The sequence below is a fragment of the Hydra vulgaris genome, chromosome 03, assembly GCF_038396675.1.
Source record: "Hydra vulgaris chromosome 03, alternate assembly HydraT2T_AEP".
Lineage (NCBI taxonomy): Eukaryota > Metazoa > Cnidaria > Hydrozoa > Anthoathecata > Hydridae > Hydra > Hydra vulgaris.
This window is the reverse complement of record NC_088922.1, coordinates 25,245,182-25,264,994: the sequence shown is the minus strand read 5'-3', so window position 1 is coordinate 25,264,994 and position 19,813 is coordinate 25,245,182. Positions and strand designations below refer to the sequence as shown.

Sequence of the window (19,813 nt, the reverse complement as noted above, 5' to 3'; positions counted from 1 at the left end):
ACGACTTTCAGATCTCCACAGATATTCCAGTTGTAACTGCTATACTTGATGTGCTTGAGCAACAGTTCCATATTCTTATATGTTTCTTTCATGTGTACCGCGTAGCCAACAGGTACTTACGGATAAACGTTGCCATTTTGTAGCAGCACCGACTTGAGCGAAAAATTTGGTGATATCATGGTGCCGGCTTCTGAACATAGAAATTTTCGTACCTGGTGACAGCAGACACCATCTCTGCAGCCTGGAACCCAGCAACTAGGCTTTTGCTTTTGACAGACCCAAATCTTTAACCAAATTGTTCAATTCTGACTGTGTTATTAGATGTGGATCACCTGATGAGCAAGGTTCAAAATCTGGGTCAATGTCACTGTCAGTAACCTGCACTGGAGTTTCTTTATCTGGTTCATCTGAGGTTCAATCCTCTGGTGGTTTCGGAATTAGGAGACTGTCGTCATGTGGCACAGGTCTCATTGTTGAAGGCAAGTTAGGATATTCAATTGACTTCTTGTTTTTGGAAGAGAAACCAGATATATTAGTCAAAAAAAAAATAACAGTTCGTCACATGGTCTTTTTGTTCTCGCCAGATCATTGGAACAGTAAACGGCATACTCTTACAAGTGCCTCTGAGCCAGGCTCTTAGATTGACACCGCATGTTGTGCGGTGTCAATCTAAGAGCCTGGCTCAAATGTGACAAATGTGAGGCGCCCATTCCTTGTCTCGGTCACCAATTTTGCACCCAAAATACAGATGATAAGCTTTATTCACAAGAGCAGTTATAGAACGTCTCTGAGACGCAAGTGCAATATTTGCCACAGATCTAGCAGAATGCATCGCGGCTGTTACAACATTGACGAGACATATCGCCAGACAGCAAAACGGCTGGCTATAGCATTAAATTTACTTACTGTTATATTGATACAGACACTGTACTTTATTATAATGATGCACACACACATACTAGCAGCACAAGCTGTTGCTGATGAGTCGCTAACTGGAGTGAGATGTTTGGATATAAATCTAAGCAAAAACTTAAATAAAATTGAAGATTTCTCTTAAACGGTACGTGATACGTAAATTTTGATGTGATATTTGTAATCAGCACCCAAAAATCTTTAAGAAACACCTAACAGTGTTCAAGAAGCAAAAAATGTGTTGTGCGGTGTATTTTGTAATTAAAGCTGAAGATGCTAGTATCAATAATCTAGCGAAAATTTCTTAGATAAAATAAAAAAATTAGTATTGAGAGAATTCGTATTTATTGATATACGTTAAAATAATTGTTATATATATATATATATATATATATATATATATATATATATATATATATATATATATATATATATATATATATATATATATATATATATATATATATATATATATATATATATATATATATATATATAACAATTATTTAACGGATATATTTACATTTAATTGATTATTTAACGTGCCAAATAAAAAATAAAATTTTAAAAAACGTTATATGATTGAAAGGTCTACTTTTTAAATTAAGCTCTTGTACTTTTATAAATGTTTGTATGCTACGTCAGATAGGTCTGTATATTGGCATTTTTATGATGTCCGCCAAAGCTAAACTCAATAAATAAGTCATGCAAATTTGCTTTAAAAAACCGACTTTAAAACATATTATCAACAAAAAGATTAGTTGATACCACTTAAATGGACAGGAAGAAAAAAATGAATTTATTGGATAGTTTGTTAATCGTTAATAAATTTTTTTAGATGACGGTGGGAAACCATGTAGTTTTCAGAGATTAATCAGAAAATTTTGATTAATAACATGATGGCTTGCAAGAAAGTGTAATTCGAATGTAATTAGTTTCTAATTATGTCAACATGATAATAGTTGTCACTTTTGTTTACTTTTTTTTATTTTCTAGATTATAAAGTTAATAAAACTAACGTCTATTTATTCTTTTAACAATGTTTTTAAAATAGTTAAAAGTTTTTAGAAACGATTTTATTTCTTGTATTTTTTTATAATCGCTGCAATCAATCGCTTAATAAAAAACGCGGAAAGTAACAAAACGTTTAAACTAACAAACAACAACAAAAGAAAACTTTTCATAGATTTAATTGAAACTTAATGCAAATTTATGGATTGCATCCTGATAAACGCATGTAAAACGTTTGCTAACTTTCTTCACGTACGTGTTATATATTTGTTTTATATGAAGTTATAACAAAAACATTATCACTTTTATTATTATTATTATTAATTTTGATTGTTTTTGTTCTATTATTTATAAACCTTAAAACACACATTGTCATCCATTTGTAAACATTCTTGTAACAACTCAACTCAAAGCTATGATTGATCTGTACTATATATAGTAAAAATAACTTATTATATTGAAATCCCAAGTTATAGAAGCGTGAATGTCTTAAGTGTCAAGAATAAACATTTCATAAAACAAAGAAAATTAGCAATCATTAATAAAAGTTTTTAAGTTTGATAATTTATGAGACCATTTCCAAACAACAAACATTTTTAAAACTTTGCTTTTGAAGAGCTGTATACAGATCACATATTGAATTAAAGAGGTCACATTTTTAATTAGGTAATTACATCTTTGTTTTTTAAAGATTATCATTAATTTATGTATAGTTACTAAGTGTCATATCCATAAATGTTCAACTTTCTGATGTCATCTTATTTTTTTGACAAAAATACTGTGTAAGATATATATTTATATCACCTATATTTATAAATATTGACTTAAGAAAGAAAGAGTAATATGTCAATATTAGTATATGTACGTTTTAAAGACCTTTTAGTCGTAAGTCATAAAGATTGACTTTTTGTGCGTTTGTATGAACAATTTTTTTCAATCAACCCATCTCTAAAAATTGAAAAAGTTTATAACGTTCTTAAAATTAAAATATATATTTTTTCAATATAATTTAGATAAATTACAAAACGTTTAAGTTTTTATACAATTCAAATATGGTTGATTTTATTATTCTTTGCTTAATTTTTTTTGAAAATGTTTTGATAACTTGTTCTTTATTATATTTTGTTATTAAACTTTGTATTACATAAATTAAACTTTGTATTACATAAATTAATTTGTATTACATAAATTAAACTTTGTATTGCATAAATTAATTTAACAATAATTTTATTTTGCTTACTCGCATGTTTTAGCACAGGTGGAATCAATAATCAAAAATAATGGAGCTTACCTATAGACTTTTATTTTCTGTTGGTATAGTGACATTAATTTTTCTTGCATTGTTGGGCAATGCACTTGTTTGCCTCGCTGTTTACTTTTCACGAAACTTACGCTCGCGCATAAATTACATCATTGTATCACTTGCCGTAACAGATTTGTTGATAGCATCGATAGCAATGCCTCTTTGGTTAATGTTTGAGATGACTCATTTCGAAAATTTGTCACCCAAAACTCTCACTAAAATTGTAGGTTTTTGGAATTTTATTGATATGCTCGGAGGCATCACGTCAATCGCTAACCTAGCAGCCATAAGTTGTGAACGACTCTGGTCAGTGTGGTGCCCATTACATCATCGCCGTAACATGACAAATAAAGCCGCTGGCTTCATTATTTTATCAGTTTGGATTTACGGTATACTTGTAGCAGTTTCAACAGCAAGTTTAAGCGATTGGAATTCTTTTCCAATTTTTTGTGCAGTTATGGGTTTTTTTCTCCCGTTGTTACTTATAATAGGTGCCTACGTCATAATAGCAATTATTGTTAAAAAAACATCGCGAAACATAATCTCTAATCAAGAAAATATTCGAATAAATATCGCAATAGTTGTAATTGTGCTCTTGTTTGTAATTTGTTGGGCTCCTTATTTTATTGCTTTGCTGTTATTTCACTATAGTGACAGTTTTTATGAATTTTTAATAGAAAACTTCTGGCTTCGATCTCTTTTAAAATTTTTGCATTATTCCAACAGCTGCGTAAACCCCGTTGTCTATGTAATAGCGAATGCGCAATATAAAGATGGCTTTAAAATTGTTATCCAAACTGCTTTTAAATGCTGTTTCAAGAAAGGAACAAATACCTCACAGATGAGTACGGGTCAATTACTTATTAGAGATCCATCTTTTTCTAAAAACAGTAAAACATTAATCAGTTGCTCCTCAAAAAGCAAACAAAAAATTTTTATAAACAAAAAACGACCAAAATCTGATGCAGAGACGCTATGTGGCCCTCTGACGACTGAAGATAAACGGTCAGAATTCTTTCACAACCATTGTATTTATCAAACTGACGAATACCCGCCGAATGATTATTGTATAGAGCCAGGATTTACTATAAAAACTGATTACTTAAGTGATCCTGAGACTTTTAAAGAAATACAATTGTCTTTAACCAGAACCAGTTACATTTAATTCTGATAATTAAGTCAAATTAAAACACTTATACTATTTTATAAGTGCTTAATTTGATCAAACTAAAGACACTAGATAACTGATAACTTAATTAAAGAAAAAATTATATGTAAACTTAAACAATTATTTAAATATTATAAATTTATAAAAAGTATTAAATTATTTATGAAGACAATTATAAATTATTTATTTTAAACTAATGAAAATATAAGCCTTGTTGAAGCAAAATTTGACAAACATTTTTTTTTAAGAAAGCAATCTGCAGTTTTAAAGGATTCATTCCGCCCCGCCCTCTCCCCCAGCCTCCCACATCCCTTTTTAAATAAACTTTATTTTAGCATTTAAAACTATTTTTACACTTATATTTAGTTGATATTTTTTATATTAATATTTATTTTTGCAATCTTTGGCTCAAAAACAAAAAAAAACAAAAAAAAAAGTGCACAAATTTCTTGAGCAAAAATATCGAATAATTTGTCAGGTATTAAGATATTCTACGAATATTAAGGTATTCTACGAATATTAAGGTATTCTACGAATATTAAGGTATTCTACGAATATTAAGGTATTCTACGAATATTACACCGAAATAAACACATACTTCGTTTACTATTCACAAATTGAGGAGTGGACTTGCAAAACCAGAAAATTCACTTTAAAAAAAAAAAAAAGACTTAACAATGTTTTTTTGTAGTACTAATATTCCTACATTTTTACAAAGAAAAATTAAATTTCAAAGCAACTATTTTAATAACATTTTACCTGCCTTAAATTATCCTGTCCGTGCAAAACCAGATGAAAAAAAATAATGGTCGATTCAAAACAAGATAAAAATTAATCTAATGTACTGAGCTTTAAAAAATGGAGGACGTTATTTAAGAAAAAAATCATATACAAAAAAGTTCACTAAAAATACAAAAGCCGTTTTTTATTTAAACAGCTACAATTGAGTTTTAACTTCACCAATCCTATAAACATATCAAACATTAAAATTATTTATTTTCTAAGGCAGAGGGGTATTTTGAACAGTTATATTGATTATTAAAATCGCCCCTAGTCAAGTTGACTTCATGAAGCTTTTTTGAAAACCAGTTAGAAATAAACTTCTGATCAAAACCAAATAAAAAAATTAGTTGGCATGCAAAACCAGATAAAACGTTTTTTTCATTTTGTAATAAAAATATATAATGAAAAGAGCACAATTTTTAAATTTTTGTCTTAAACATTTTATAAATGATATTTTTTAGTTTTTAACTAGGGTAAAGGGGGGCTAGTTGAGCAATTTTTACTAAATCTAACGGATCTCATGAGCGGTGCATCGGATTTACATAATTTTTTCAATATTTGAAAGATAAATTAACCTGCTAAATATGTACGGTACATGTACGGGACAAAACTTGGGTGAAACATCAATAAAATTTTCATTAACAGTAAGCGTATGTATAGTTTATAAACTTTTTATTTTATACACTTTAATGACGTACGTAAAAAAGAAGCAAAAATTAAATAGTAAGAAAGTGTCATAAAATATAAAAATGTATTTTTATACAACAATCATAAACTTTAAAGCCCGATTTAAAATTTACTAATTTTAAAAATATACATAAATAATGTACCGCTCTATTATTTCTCATCAAAGTTGTTTCTTTGTGTTCGATAGTTCAGTTTTGTTTTTTCTCAAAGCTGCTCAACTTACTCCTACTAGACAAGGTGACGTATTTGTTAGGTTTTAAAAAAACTAGTAAGACTTAAGAAAAAACAGTTTTAATCAAAATTCCGATAAATTGGTAAATTATCAACACTTAAGTAATGGCAGATAAAAAAAGTTTATAAGCATACAAGAGCAAAATAGCAAAAAAAATTTTTTTTACTTTTTTGGTCCAAAATAAAAAAAGTGCTCGTGTATCTTACTCAATAGCTTTTCGGCAATCTTTTGTTGCGCATTGTGTTAACATTCTTATTCCCTAATTTTCATCCATTACATGTTTTGTCTTGTGATGCGTAGTTTTTGAGATATTTTACCTGCTCAACTTGCCCCGCTCTACCATTACCATTACCCCCGCTCTACCCGCTCTACCCTATTCGATTTACTGGAAAACATTTTTTGCCATTATCTCAGAATGAAAAAAAAGTGAATTATCTGGTTTTTCAAGTCCACTCCTAAATTGCAAAGTACATTCATGTCTATTTAATTTTTTTTTCTTTCTTCTTTTTTTTTTATAGTATAATTGTTGCGTGGTTTGCTAAATACTTTCGTACTGTCGAACAGTATTCTTATTAGTAATGGCGATTGCAAAAATACAGAACACCGAAGAAAAATTAATTGATGCATACTAAAAGCAATTTGAATGCTTCAATTTTACTATCAGGTTTGTAGCGCGACGGCTGCATGAGACACGATATTTTACTATCAGGTTTGTAGCGCGACGGCTGCATGAGACACGATATTTACTATCAGGTTTATAGCGCGATGGCTGCATGAGACACGATATTTAGCTATTTAAAAGCAAAAAAACATATTCTAAATTATGAATTACCTAACACATTAGTAAATCAGCAACAATGCTCAGTTATAAAATCTTGGAACAACCAAATTTGTTTAATACGATGCAAATAGTTCTTTTATATATCAAAAAAAATTTTCGTTGAGTTGTTGTTAAAAGTCTATTGTGTCACAAGTTAAATTTGGATTTCATTATTTAAATAAGTTTGTGATACTAGTTTTTCCTTTTTTTTTTTTTTTTAATTTCTTTTCTTATTTTTCTCTAACTTCTCATAAAAAAACTTAGTTAATTAATTAGTTAGTAACTAAGCAGTATCAAATCATCTGGAGTAGGTGCTCCCCCCTCCTTACTTTTTTCTAAAGTTTTTTTTTTTTTTTTTGTTAGAGAAAATTCTAGATATAGAGGACTTTTTTTAGAAACAGACGATTAAGCCCCTCCACTTCAAAACCCGTGTCGTCGTTATTTTTTATAAATAATTTTAAATAAAAATTAAAACTAAAAAAATAGTAAAAAATTTTCTATTTGAAATTACAAAATCTTTTGTTTGTATTACTTTTACTCTAGTTTCTGTTTGAGCCTGACGTTAACCTTCTTATGAAGACGTTAACCTTCTTATGAACGTCAGGCTCAAAAAATTTCATTTAAATGTTTGTGGTTGATATGGTGCATTATACAAATAAAAGGTTCATGACTAAATAGGAAAAAGAAATAATGAATGATGGTATAAAAAAATGTGTTCAAAGTCTAAAATTAGATTATATTTTATTTTTTTACGTGCCCTTAGAAGACCTAACAGTCTTGTCGCAGAGCACAGCAGATTAATTGGCAAATATAAAGAAACGTTTAATACCTAAAGGACACATTAGTTGATATGGATGTTTTTGACCTAGTTTTATTGAGTTATTTTTTCCTTTACCTTTATATAGAAATCAAGTTTTTATAGAACAACCAAAGGATACTTATCGCCCGTCGAGAACCAAGAGGCCGTGTGTCCGTTTTTTGTGTCTCTGAGAAAATCAAGTTTTAAAATTTAATTTGTAAAAACTTTCTGCCAGAATGTTTTCCAACTAAATTTTTAAATATTTAAAAAGTTGTATCATTCTTGAGACTAAATTTATCGGACACATACTCCATTGATTGTCGAATATTTATTGATAATAAACAGAAAAAACACAAAATGTGAACATACGGCCTCTTGGTTCTCGGCTGACGATATATTAGCGCATGCGTCTAAAGAACGAAAACCTTTACTGTAAAATAATACCTTAACTAGTAATTAAATCAAAAAGTAAATTACAAGTAAATTAAACTTTGCACCAGTAAATATAACTTATACCAAGCAGTTTTACCTATAAGTATTATTAAGATATATTTACTCACTTTTCTGATAGGTTTATCTTAAGATTATCTTATTTCAAGTAATATTTACTTATAATTGAAATATTAAATAAATTAATCTTCATGCAAATAAATACTACTTATATTGAGTAACCGAAAAATAAGTAAACATCTTAAAAAGTAAAAAAAATGAACAGTCTTAAAATTTATTGGCTGTTTCAAGCTTCTCAACATCTCCAATATAATTAATTCTCATTATACACTGTCTGTGCTAGACGATATTTCGTCTGACTTTTTTTCCCCGCGGAAATGGAAGTCACTTCCTAAACTTCGCACATTTAAAGTCAGACAAAATATTGTCTATATCTGAGCGAGATTTTATAAGCTTAGATAAGTTTATAAATATTAAAAAAAGTTATTTCACTAATGGAATAACTTCAACGAATAAGGAATGCAGTTTTAATACAGCTAATTATCCAATTTAACACATATATTTTTATCAAGCTTTTGCAATTTATCATATCCATTTATTTTTTTTAAAGAATATCCTTGTAGAAATATATTTTTTAACAATGTTGTTGATAAATATATATTCTACAAATAAAATACAACATAATTATGTAAATATGATCATTGTTTCATAACATCGAAAATTAATACGTAATATGATTAAAAATTTTATATTTATTTCCAACAAATAAAATTTTTTTTTTTTTTTTTTACCTATCTTGTTGAAAGTTTAATATTGTCTCTCAACATTTTTACAATGTGTAATGTTTAAACAACAGAGGTTTGTTATTGTTTAGATGTTTTTCATTCATTTTTTCTTTTAGCAAGTTTGGCTGTATTAAGTCTTTTAGCAAGTTTGGCGATTTTATTCGCGAGGCGATTTTAATATTTAACTTTAATTCGATTATTAAAATTTATTATTGAAAAAACATTAATATCACTCAGCGGTTCTTGATGGTTAAGACTTAATTACCGATTTCCCGCGTTTCTTTTTTATTTTATTTTGAATCTCTCACAACTTGTTGTATGAAATTTGTTTTTTTTTTAACTTATAACTGGTTTAGTTTTGAGTGAATAAAAGTATACTACAAGGTTTAACAATAAAAGAACATAGTACTAAAGAAAAAAAATGTATATTTATACCCAGTGGTCACGGGACCTAAACTAGACATCTTTTGAACGTTCAAAAGTTTATATATATATATATATATATATATATATATATATATATATATATATATATATATACATATATATATATATACATATATATATATACATATATATATATATATATACATATATATATATACATATATATATACATATATATATATATATATATATATATATATATATATATATATATATATATATATATATATATATATACATTTATATATATATATATATACATTTATATATATATATATATATATATATATATATATATATATATATATATATATATATATATATATATATATATATATATATATATATATATATATATATATATATACAGGGGAAGACATGGTAAATACTTTTGAAAATACTTGTTTCTTGCAAGACTACCATAGCTCACTAATATTTTGTCAGTATGTGTTAAATACTCTAATTATTTAATATCCGCCAAGATAATTAGTTAATTACAATAAAAACATACCCAAATAAACAAAATAAAAAAGTCCTTAAATTTGTCATAAAATGCGTTTTCCGATCCACAATTCATTAAACATTGGAAAATGTAATTAGGTGTAACCCAATTAACTTTAAAATGCCAGGTTGCTCGGATCTAAATTCTGCACCTAATTGGAGTAGCTGTACTCATAGCACCTGATGCATTTAACTCCCAATATACATGACAATAATTTACTGCAGTTTAAAACTGAATAGACTTGCGGCATGTCAAACTGCTCTTTGGAGTTGACCAACTTTAAACTTAAAATCTTTAAACTTCAACATAATGCGTAATAAAACACGCTCGATATCAGTAATACAAATATAATAACAAAAAAAATAATAAAATACATACTTTTTGTCCCACATCAACAGGTAACTTAAAATTCTCTTCAAACATCTCTAATTTCTTTTGCTTTTTGTATGAGTTTGAAGATTTTCTGATTGGCAGCCATAAGTGAAACTGCCAACGACTGTACCGCAACTTTCATGAGCCTAGTTATAAGATTGTTTACAGCTTAGCCAGTCGTCTTCAAATAATGGATCTATTTCATTTAAAAAAACAAATCCACAATAACTACACAAACATAGTGCGTCATCTTCAATTTGGTTAAGCTTTTTGTTGAATTGCTTTCCACTGTCAAGTATACAATAATGGTACTTCATTTGACTGAGGCTTAGATTTCTTATTTTTCTTCAATGTAATGCCTTCTGCAAATCGTTTAGATTTCTTTGTTAGAAAAAACCCTTTTTTTCACCAGATAGCCCCATATTCAACCAATTGAACTAGCCCAGATGTTTGAGATATTTGAGAATCCGATTGAATTATAAATGGGTATTCAATTTGCACAGTTGGCTCAGGTGAGCAATCATAGGTCAAAGATGGAGCAAAATCTGCAGCAGTAAATATATTTTGATTGAAAGGCTAACTTCCAGTTTTCAAAAAACCCTTTATAGCTATCCCTTCTGTAGCAGCTCTATCAAAAGCATGCTTAACTAATTTGCCAATTTAAGCCTCTGTAATTGCTCTGCCTGGATGACTTGTCATCCAATTGTCACTTGATTGACAAAAATATTTTTGAAAGATCCAAAAAAAAGTGACATCCAAAGGTTGCATCCTATGACTCTCATGTGGTGGGATTCACAGGATGTTAGCATGACTATATTAGATTGACAGCAGTAATCAATGGCAGCCAAACTAAGATGTGATGAATGATTGTCAAGAATCAATAACACTGGACCATTTTGGGTTGGTCTCATGTGTTTGAAAAAATGCTTCAGATACCCTGGAAAAAGTTCTTGTGTCATCCATCCTGATTTGTCAAACTTAATGAATCTGATGAAGCATCATTCAGGAGCTCATAGCGCATTTTTTTAATGAAGAGATATGAATGCAGGAGGAACATAATTACCGATCGCATTCAAAATGCACACTAAAGTTACAGTTTTTCCTCTTTCTGCATATATAAGGCATGCTATCGGAAAAATCTGCCCACTATTCTTGATCAAAAAAGGATGTAAGAAAGCTTAAATGTATTTAAATCAATATATTTCTGAAAAATTAAGACTGTAAAGATTACATATTAATAGGGAAAAAACCAAAAAAAATTAAGTTTTACAGAAAATTCTGACTTTCTTTTTGATGTCTCCCATAAGTTTCTGGACAGAGTGATTTTTGTAAGTTTTAGCAGCGTAATCCCATTTTTTCTTCAAATCTGTAGCTGATTTTACTGTTTTTTCACTTAATTTCAATTTCTTTTTTATGATGGCCCAATATTTTTTAATAGGACGTAAATCGGGGCAGTTTGGAGGATTCATCTTTTTCGGAACCAACATCACTCCAATATCATCGTAAAACTTTTGAGCATCTTTTAAGTAATGTATTGTGGCTAAATCAGGCCAAAACAATACTGAAGTACTTCTATGAGCTTTAATTAGTCGTTTTATACAAGAAAGACAACATTTCACGTATTTCGAAGATTTCATTGTGCCCAAACAAACATGAATTGGCGATTTTTTGCCGCAAGAGCAAAGTGCCTGCCAAATCATCAATTTTATCGAAAATTTATCAGTCATTACATACTTGTATTTATCACTCACATTTCCTCTTATTTTAGAAGCATAGTAATCAATTTTAACATAAGTTTCGTCATCCATCAATGCATCCATTATGTTTTGTTAACAAGTTGTCATACAACTTTCGAGCTCGACTCTTTGCGGTTGAATTTTGTTTATTGTTTTGATTTGGCATTTTAACTACTTTAAAACTTTGATATCCAAGTCTCTGTCGCCATTTGTGTACAAAAAAATTGGAAACCTTCAGTTTTTTCGCTCGATATCTATCAGACCAATCAGGATGTTCTTCCAATGAAGTCTCCAACCGTTCGAGAGCTCTAGGATTTGCTGTGCTTTTTTTTCGACCACTTCCTTGTTTTCTCTGAATAGTTTTCTGTTCTGTAAACCGTTTAAAAACAGTATCTACAGTTCTTCTTGATATTTTTAATGATTTCGTCAACTTTCTATTCGATAAAGTTGGATTTTTTAAGTGTTTGTCCACAATCAAAAATCTTTGTTTGCTCGGTTGACATTTTGAAACTAAATAATATTTTAAATTATTATTTTCTGCCAAAATGTTCTATTATACAAACACTACCACACACAAAAAAATAATTTCAAAAAACGACTGTTAACTAGCTTTACCACACCGCAAAAGGTGGGCAGATTTTTCCGATAGCATGCCTTAACTTTAGCTACTCTCTTTACCTTTTTTTGCAGAGTAAGTTTGAAAGTTGTATTGGTACAGTGGTCACACTCGTTTTGTCTACATTGTATATTCTATCGGCTGAAAACTATTGCTTAAGGTAACAATTTCTGAAGAAGATCAAAAAATTTTATAACCTGAGTCTCATTAAACCCCTGCATTCTAGCAATTGATGTCCTCTCTGATACCCTTAGAGATATCTGACTGCTTCGTTTTATAAAACTTGCAAGGCAATATTTACCTGCAAGTTTTGTATTGTGATCAAAACGCTGACATATTCTAACTGTTTAAGCTGCAGAGCTCTAAAACCTTAGTAACACGTACTGAGGTGAACAATGTAGTCAATCAAAGATTTTTCCATCTCCTCAGAAAATACCTTGCAGAATTTTTCATTATTGACTGGATACTTTTCTGGAGACATGCGTATATAACCATGAAGCTTGGATTCAGGAATTCCGAAATTCATTGATGCTTGATTTATACTACTACTATTTTTTTGCACAGCTTCAAATGCTAAATGAAGATTTTCACTGGTCCAATTACCATTAACACCTCTAGTAGTTTTTCTTATGTTCGAAATAAAAAAAGAGTAAATAAACAAATTAAGAGTTACATAAGAGTTATAGAAATTTATATAGTTCTTTTTAGTATATAAAAAGATCTAGTATTATTTGGTTAAGATTTTCGATTTTAGCAAAGTATGATGGGGCAAGATGGCAGACCTGTTGTCTTGCCCCGACCAGCCTGACCCGCTGACACAGTTATTCTAATTCAATCAATAACTCTAATACCCTACAACAGCTGCACATACATTTACTATAATAATATTGAAAAATATTTTTTGTACCCAATAAAAATCTTACAGAATTCAAAATGCAGTGCAGTCTGGAATAATAAGGATCAAACTGAGGAAAAAAATTATTTCAAAAATCATAAAAATAGACTTTTGTGAATAAAACCACGGGGGCAATACTGACAAAAACCAAATGAAATTTAAAATAAGACTTATTTATACAGTTTTCATTGCCACCTATTTAAATTATTTTTAATTGAACGGTTTGGTAAATATATATATATATATATATATATATATATATATATATATATATATATATATATATATATATATATATATATATATATATATATATATATATATATATATATATATATATATATATATATACATATAATGTTCTATATATTTCACACAGGATATCCTAATATAGATTAATATCTATAGATTAAAATATGCAAATTAACAAAAAAATTTAGTCTTTTAAGTTGAAACTGTCTTTCAATTATCTTTTTTTTCTGGGTTCAAATAAGGCTGCGCACAGTACGCCAAAATCATAATTAGCAACAAACTAAAAGTTTTTAAGATCTTTTTCCTGATTACCATATTGAGTGCTTTCCATATGACAAATATAGTGACGTTATTGAATTGCTTATTTGGTTTCTAGGAATACCTAAAAAATTTGCATTTTGCAATAATTACCAAGTTTAGGAGACATTAGGGTTATAAACTAGACTAAAATTGATACTGCAGACATAATGAATATTGTTTTATTGTATGGGAGGGACGGGGTATATGTTTCTACTCCTTTTTCTGACATTTTTACTCAGTAAAATCTTTTTGTTGACAAAAAAAAAAACCATACAAAGCGTGAAAACTATATTGCGAGAATATTTAAACATACATCAAAAAGTTTTTGCATTAGCATCAAAGGTTTTTTAAGAGCTTCGAATATTTAAAGCTATGTAAAATTTATTTTACTTAGTTATTAAATTTTTTTTTACTTGTTATTTACAAAAAAGCAAAACACCATAAAAGCATAAAAAGAAAATTGTGAAAACATGTAGGGAACATTACAGAGAACTTAATAGAGAACATTTCAAAAAAATATATTTCAATGATTTTTATTTTTGCTTCCTTAATCTTTCTCTAACTGCCACAAGAACTAGAAATACTAAATCTGCTTCTTGTCTAATATCATATCAGATTTAATTCCAGTACTCAAAAAAACTGATTACTTGCTTAAAGAAATACATAAATGGCTTCCTTCCAAAAGCGGATAAAAATGATGACAGACCTCAACTTTTTTTGCTACTAAAAATTAGGTGATTTCATTTTTAAGATGACTACAGATCATAGTAAATAGCTAGTACCAACATTAAAAAAGATTTTTACACAGGTTACAAAAGGTGTTTGAATATTAGTTTATAGTAAACGTTCATGAAATTTCATTTTTTCATGCAGAAAATGAACTCTGTTATTCCTTTAACATTAATTTCAATTCTTTGAACAAAAACTGATTCTGTTGAATAGCGTCTTTTTATTGATGTCTCAAAAAAGAGTGTTAAAGCTGTATTGTTACACATTGGCAATCAGTTATCATTGCTGCATATTCAATCACCATGCAGGAAACCTACAAAAATTTGAAAGCCACTTATGCCATTCAGTGTAATAAGCTGTACAATAAGCATACAGTATAATAGTTGGTCTACAAGAGACACACTAAGCTCTGTTATTTTATTTGCCTTTGAGAATTAAGAGCAAGATGTAGCCATTATTTACAAAATTATAAACTTTTAATAGAGTATAGTCCTTAGCTGTATAATGATATATATAACAATGTACTTATCATATATTGATCACAATTTTTTTAACTTTTTTTTTCAGATTGTGTATGTTTTTTTTTCAAAAAGGATGTTACGTAGAGAATGGCAGAAACGTGAACTTTTTGTTCACGTTCTTTTTGAAAGAAATTCTCGTTTATAGATTTTATTTTACAAGAATTATGTACTGATGTGACTCAAGATTCAGAGAGGTCTTTGTTGTTAAATATTTCATATATTTTATCATAAAACACTTCATAAAATTGTCTGTAGCACATATAATAATCAACGATTTTTTTAAAGAAAATAAAGTGTTAAAGGGAGCTCATATGGAGTTCAATATATACATATATATCAGCTTTTTCTTTTTTCGGTATCTGAAAGAATTTGGGGATGACCCAAAAAGAACTTTTAATTTTCATTCTTTAAAACCAAAAAACGTAGGGTTGATGTCTCAGTAAAATCGCGAAGTGCCACTTAGATGACTACAGCTACTAAAGGAGCAAATTGCTTATTTAATCACAGAAACCAAGCTAATTTAATCAGAAAATATTCCGAATCATCAGAAAAAATAAAAACAGAAGACTTTATTTTTACTAGCAAGCAGTTGTGACTATTGAAATTTATTACTCGAAAAGAAAATTTGACGCGCACCACATGTGATAGCCACGCATGTATATCAAGTTCATTCAATTGTTAGCCAACCAAGTTTTTTTTTCTTAAAAAAACAAACAAATAAATTTACAGCAACAATTGTAGATTATTTATTTTATATAAATACACAGAAAGTTTGTTGGACGTCTTTAAGACGTTACAGACTTGTAACGTGGACTTAATAAAAAAACTCATTAAAAGAAATCTTTTAATGAGTTTTTTTATTAGGTAGCTTTTTTACTATTGAAAATACCCATAGATTTGAAAAAATCAAAAATGCATAACTTATCAATAAAACACTAAAATATTGTTCATCACAACCGTAACAATCAAATTGTACAACAAAGTGCTTTTGTCCGTATAGCTTATTGCAGGCGATTTACTGTAGACCGGTGTATGTTACACTTTCTAATTAACACTTTCGGACAAAAAAAACCGTCAAGCATTTTGGTTTGGAAATTTTCCGGGACTTCTTTATTGCAAAAAAAAAGTTTTTTTTTTTTTTCAATAATCAAGTCCTTTTTTTTTGTAAATTTTGCATGAAAAATAAATAGAAACTGACAACAGAACATAATTTAAAGAAAACATGTTTTTTTTGTTTGTTTTTGTTTTGTTGCTTTTTTCCAATAACAGATATCATCTTTGAATAATTGGCTTCAGTAATTAAAAGTATGCAAGGAAAATTATTTGTTGACTACCATCAAATTAAAACAAGTATGAATCCTTAAACATCTTTGCTGTGACGTGTTACAAACTCTTATGCATATCAACTAAACCAAATCATTGATATTTCATTAATAAAAATGGCTCAAAAAGCGTAAACAAAAGAATCCAGCTAGAATCAACAACGTTGAAAAAAGAACTTTGTGTTCAACTTTGTAATGATCTAAAGTACAAAAGTCAAGCCTTCTAATGCTGTTGCTCTGATGCTAATGCAAATAAAATTTTAGATGTTTTAAAGTTAGTTTTATATTTGTTAGCAGAGAAGTAAAAATCTGGAAAAACCTCTACACAACTTATGTCCGTCCTCGTCTAGTATAAGCTTTTTAAAGTGAGGGCTCCAGGCGGTGACTAGATGTCACTTATGTACCCTTGATGTACCCTTAGATGTATCCTTACTTTAAAAAAGACATTAATACAATTTAATAAATCCAACATCGCCAATTATTAGTTTTTAGCAGTATTGGTGGTAATAATATTTTTACGTAGTTTTTTAAAAGAAACTAAATAAAAACGATGCACCTATTCTAAAATAATTTAACATGAGTTCTAACTTGGGCAGCATATTACAGCTTAAACAGCTTCATTTTTTTATTTTAATTTTTATTAAGAGATTTAACAGCCTTGTCAAAGAATACCGCGGAAACATTGTACTAGAAAGTTCACGTTATCATTCTTTCAGATGTTGCATTTATAGATTTAAGGACCATTTTTGCACTGCTTACGAATTTAGAAATTTCGGTTTCGATGGTGACATTAGTTTTAATTTTGAGTTGCTATGAATGCCTAAATTACTTAGCAACTACATATTTTATTAGCTAAAATGAATATAGACGTATATATAAATATATAATTAGACAAAATGTAATAGTAAGTAATAACTTTATTGGATTACTCCCCATAACCACATCGAGTATTTTTATACGACGAATGTAGTGGTACTATGGATTTTTTATTTAGTTGATAGTGACACCTGGCAACGGTTCATTTTGTATAGTTACTAGCTTAAAATAAAGTTTTTTTTTTTTTTCAATAATCAAGTCTTTTTTTTTGTAAATTTTGCATGAAAAATAAACAGAAAACAGTTTCTTAAAACATCAAAGTTATAAACTAGACTAATATAAATGTGGCAGTCTGATTGAAAATTATTTTATGCATTTAAAAATTATTTTATGCATTTAAAACACATACCTAGTTACTAATTTTAAGTGCTTTTATGCAGTTCCAGGGTTCTGTTTTTTATTTCATGAAACTACTACATAATCCATAAAAACTTAAACCTTTTTGTGTAAATAACAATATAAAAGTTTTGGTTTAAAATTATTTTCCAAATCAAAACTCATGTATTCTGATAATTGTAAAACAGCTTTAACTTTACTATCTTAGTGAAAGCTACAACCTGATGCAAACAATAATACTGAAGATGAAAAAGATGCAACTAAAGGCGCCAATCTTTTTTTCTTTGTTTGATTACTTGAAGTATCAAAATTAACCTAGAGTCTGCCAGATACTACAGTTGGATAAGAGCAGACTTATCTTTATAAATACATAACAACATAGTTTCAAAATATGAACATTGAGTTAACAAAAATTTGTGACTGGTTTAAAATGAATAAGTTGTCACTTAATGTAGATAAAACGAAAGGAATACTTTTCCATCTAACTTCTAAAAATAAATTGCTGTTTAATGAAATGCCTGTTCTTTTTAAAGACATATGCAAATGATGAAAACCTTATTTGGAAATATAACATTGAATTTTTATTGAAAGTATAGGAATAATGTATAAAGTAAGATATACTGTAAATAAACACATTTTAACACAACTCTATTTCTCTTTAATCCATATAAATTATGCAAACATTTCCTGGGGTAATGCGGGGTAATAAATTTAAATTCTTTTAGATTTATTACCCCGCATTACCCCAGGAAATTTTTAGCGTGCCAGTATATAATACTTTTTATTTTTGATCAATAATTGTTGAAAATCCTAAGATGTTATTGAAAATATAACTTATTTGTATGTTATTTTTTTACCCTTAAAACCGAGTATGGTGACCAAATATTTTATTTAATTTTTTGTTATGCTTTAAATCGTAGTACCAACAATTATAGATTGATAAAACAATTTTTAGATTAAATAAATAAATAATTTTAAATATGCTTTTCTTTGTTGAATTTCTTTTAACAGGTGTTACTTTAGAAACAAATTGATTTCAAATGCTGAAGTAACAAGCTCGCTTAATTCATAAATCACAGTTCACAAATATAAGTTTTAGGTATAAAATGATATGACCCCGTAAGTTTCAATGGATTTAAGTCACTAATGTCATACATTATGAAGATCTGACTTTAAAAAAATCTAATGTGTGGCCCTTTTTGAGAAAATTAAGTTTAAAAATTTGCAAAAATTTCATAATATTTTTTTAAGATTTTTAATGGTGTAACTTCTGTAATTAGTATTTAAATCAACAATATGGTTGATAATACAAAATATTTATTATTATTTTTTGTTTAATATAACAAGACTACGACATTTTAGTTAAAAAATCAATGAAAATATATCCTTTAATACTATATTAAAACTTTGACAAGGTTCTTTTATTACAGGTTATTACTACTAAGCACCTCTGCAATTCTCTTGCTTCTTGTTAAATGTTTTTTGTTCATTTGGGAAAAATTGAATCTGTTGATGACAGGCTTCATTTTAGCATGAGCTGATTCAGAAGCCTACTCTGCATATCTTCCAAGAGAGTGCCCAGATCTGGAGATAAATTCTTCTAGGTGTGATGTAATAGCATGTACTTTCCAAGTGACAGTTAAATCTTTTTGAAGATACTATAATAAAATATCAATCAATTTTTTTTAAATTATGCTGTTTATTGAAGTGATATCTTTATCAGAAAAGTATTTTGTATAAAATTATACAAAATTTTTGTATAAAATTATACAAAATTTTTGTATAACATTTATAGTGAAACACCCATGTGCTTGCACAGACTATTAAAAGCAAAAAAGTACATTTTATATTCTACCTCCTTACAGTATTCTTGGGTAACCATGTAAGATTGCGTGAATGCGTGAATGTCTTCTTTGTAATTAGGATCTAAACTGTTTCCGAATGTTCCTTGAACTACCA

At 28.3% G+C, this 19,813-nt stretch overlaps 1 protein-coding gene across 3 annotated transcripts; it reads left to right on the top strand.

Annotated features, from left to right (window-relative positions):
* The first annotated feature begins 1,999 nt into the window (after positions 1–1,999).
* Positions 2,000–4,573, top strand: LOC100205992 (5-hydroxytryptamine receptor 1A). Of its 3 annotated transcripts, none has more exons than XM_065792758.1 (2): positions 2,000–2,175; positions 3,182–4,573. In XM_065792758.1, the coding sequence occupies exon 2, from the start codon at positions 3,204–3,206 to the stop codon at positions 4,389–4,391; it is 1,188 nt and encodes a 395-aa protein (XP_065648830.1). In that variant the 5' UTR covers positions 2,000–2,175; positions 3,182–3,203; the 3' UTR covers positions 4,392–4,573. The 3 variants fall into 3 exon arrangements, with proteins under 3 accessions (XP_065648830.1, XP_065648829.1, XP_065648828.1); XM_065792757.1 differs by having other exon boundaries at positions 3,177–4,572; XM_065792756.1 differs by lacking the exon at positions 2,000–2,175 and adding an exon at positions 2,270–2,589 and having other exon boundaries at positions 3,177–4,572.
* Positions 4,574–19,813: the final 15,240 nt, after the last annotated feature.

Bases quoted from the DNA above. Each gene is read 5' to 3' on its own strand.
- LOC100205992 (XM_065792758.1), top strand. From the start codon at position 3,204: ATGGAGCTTACCTATAGACTTTTATTTTCTGTTGGTATAGTGACATTA.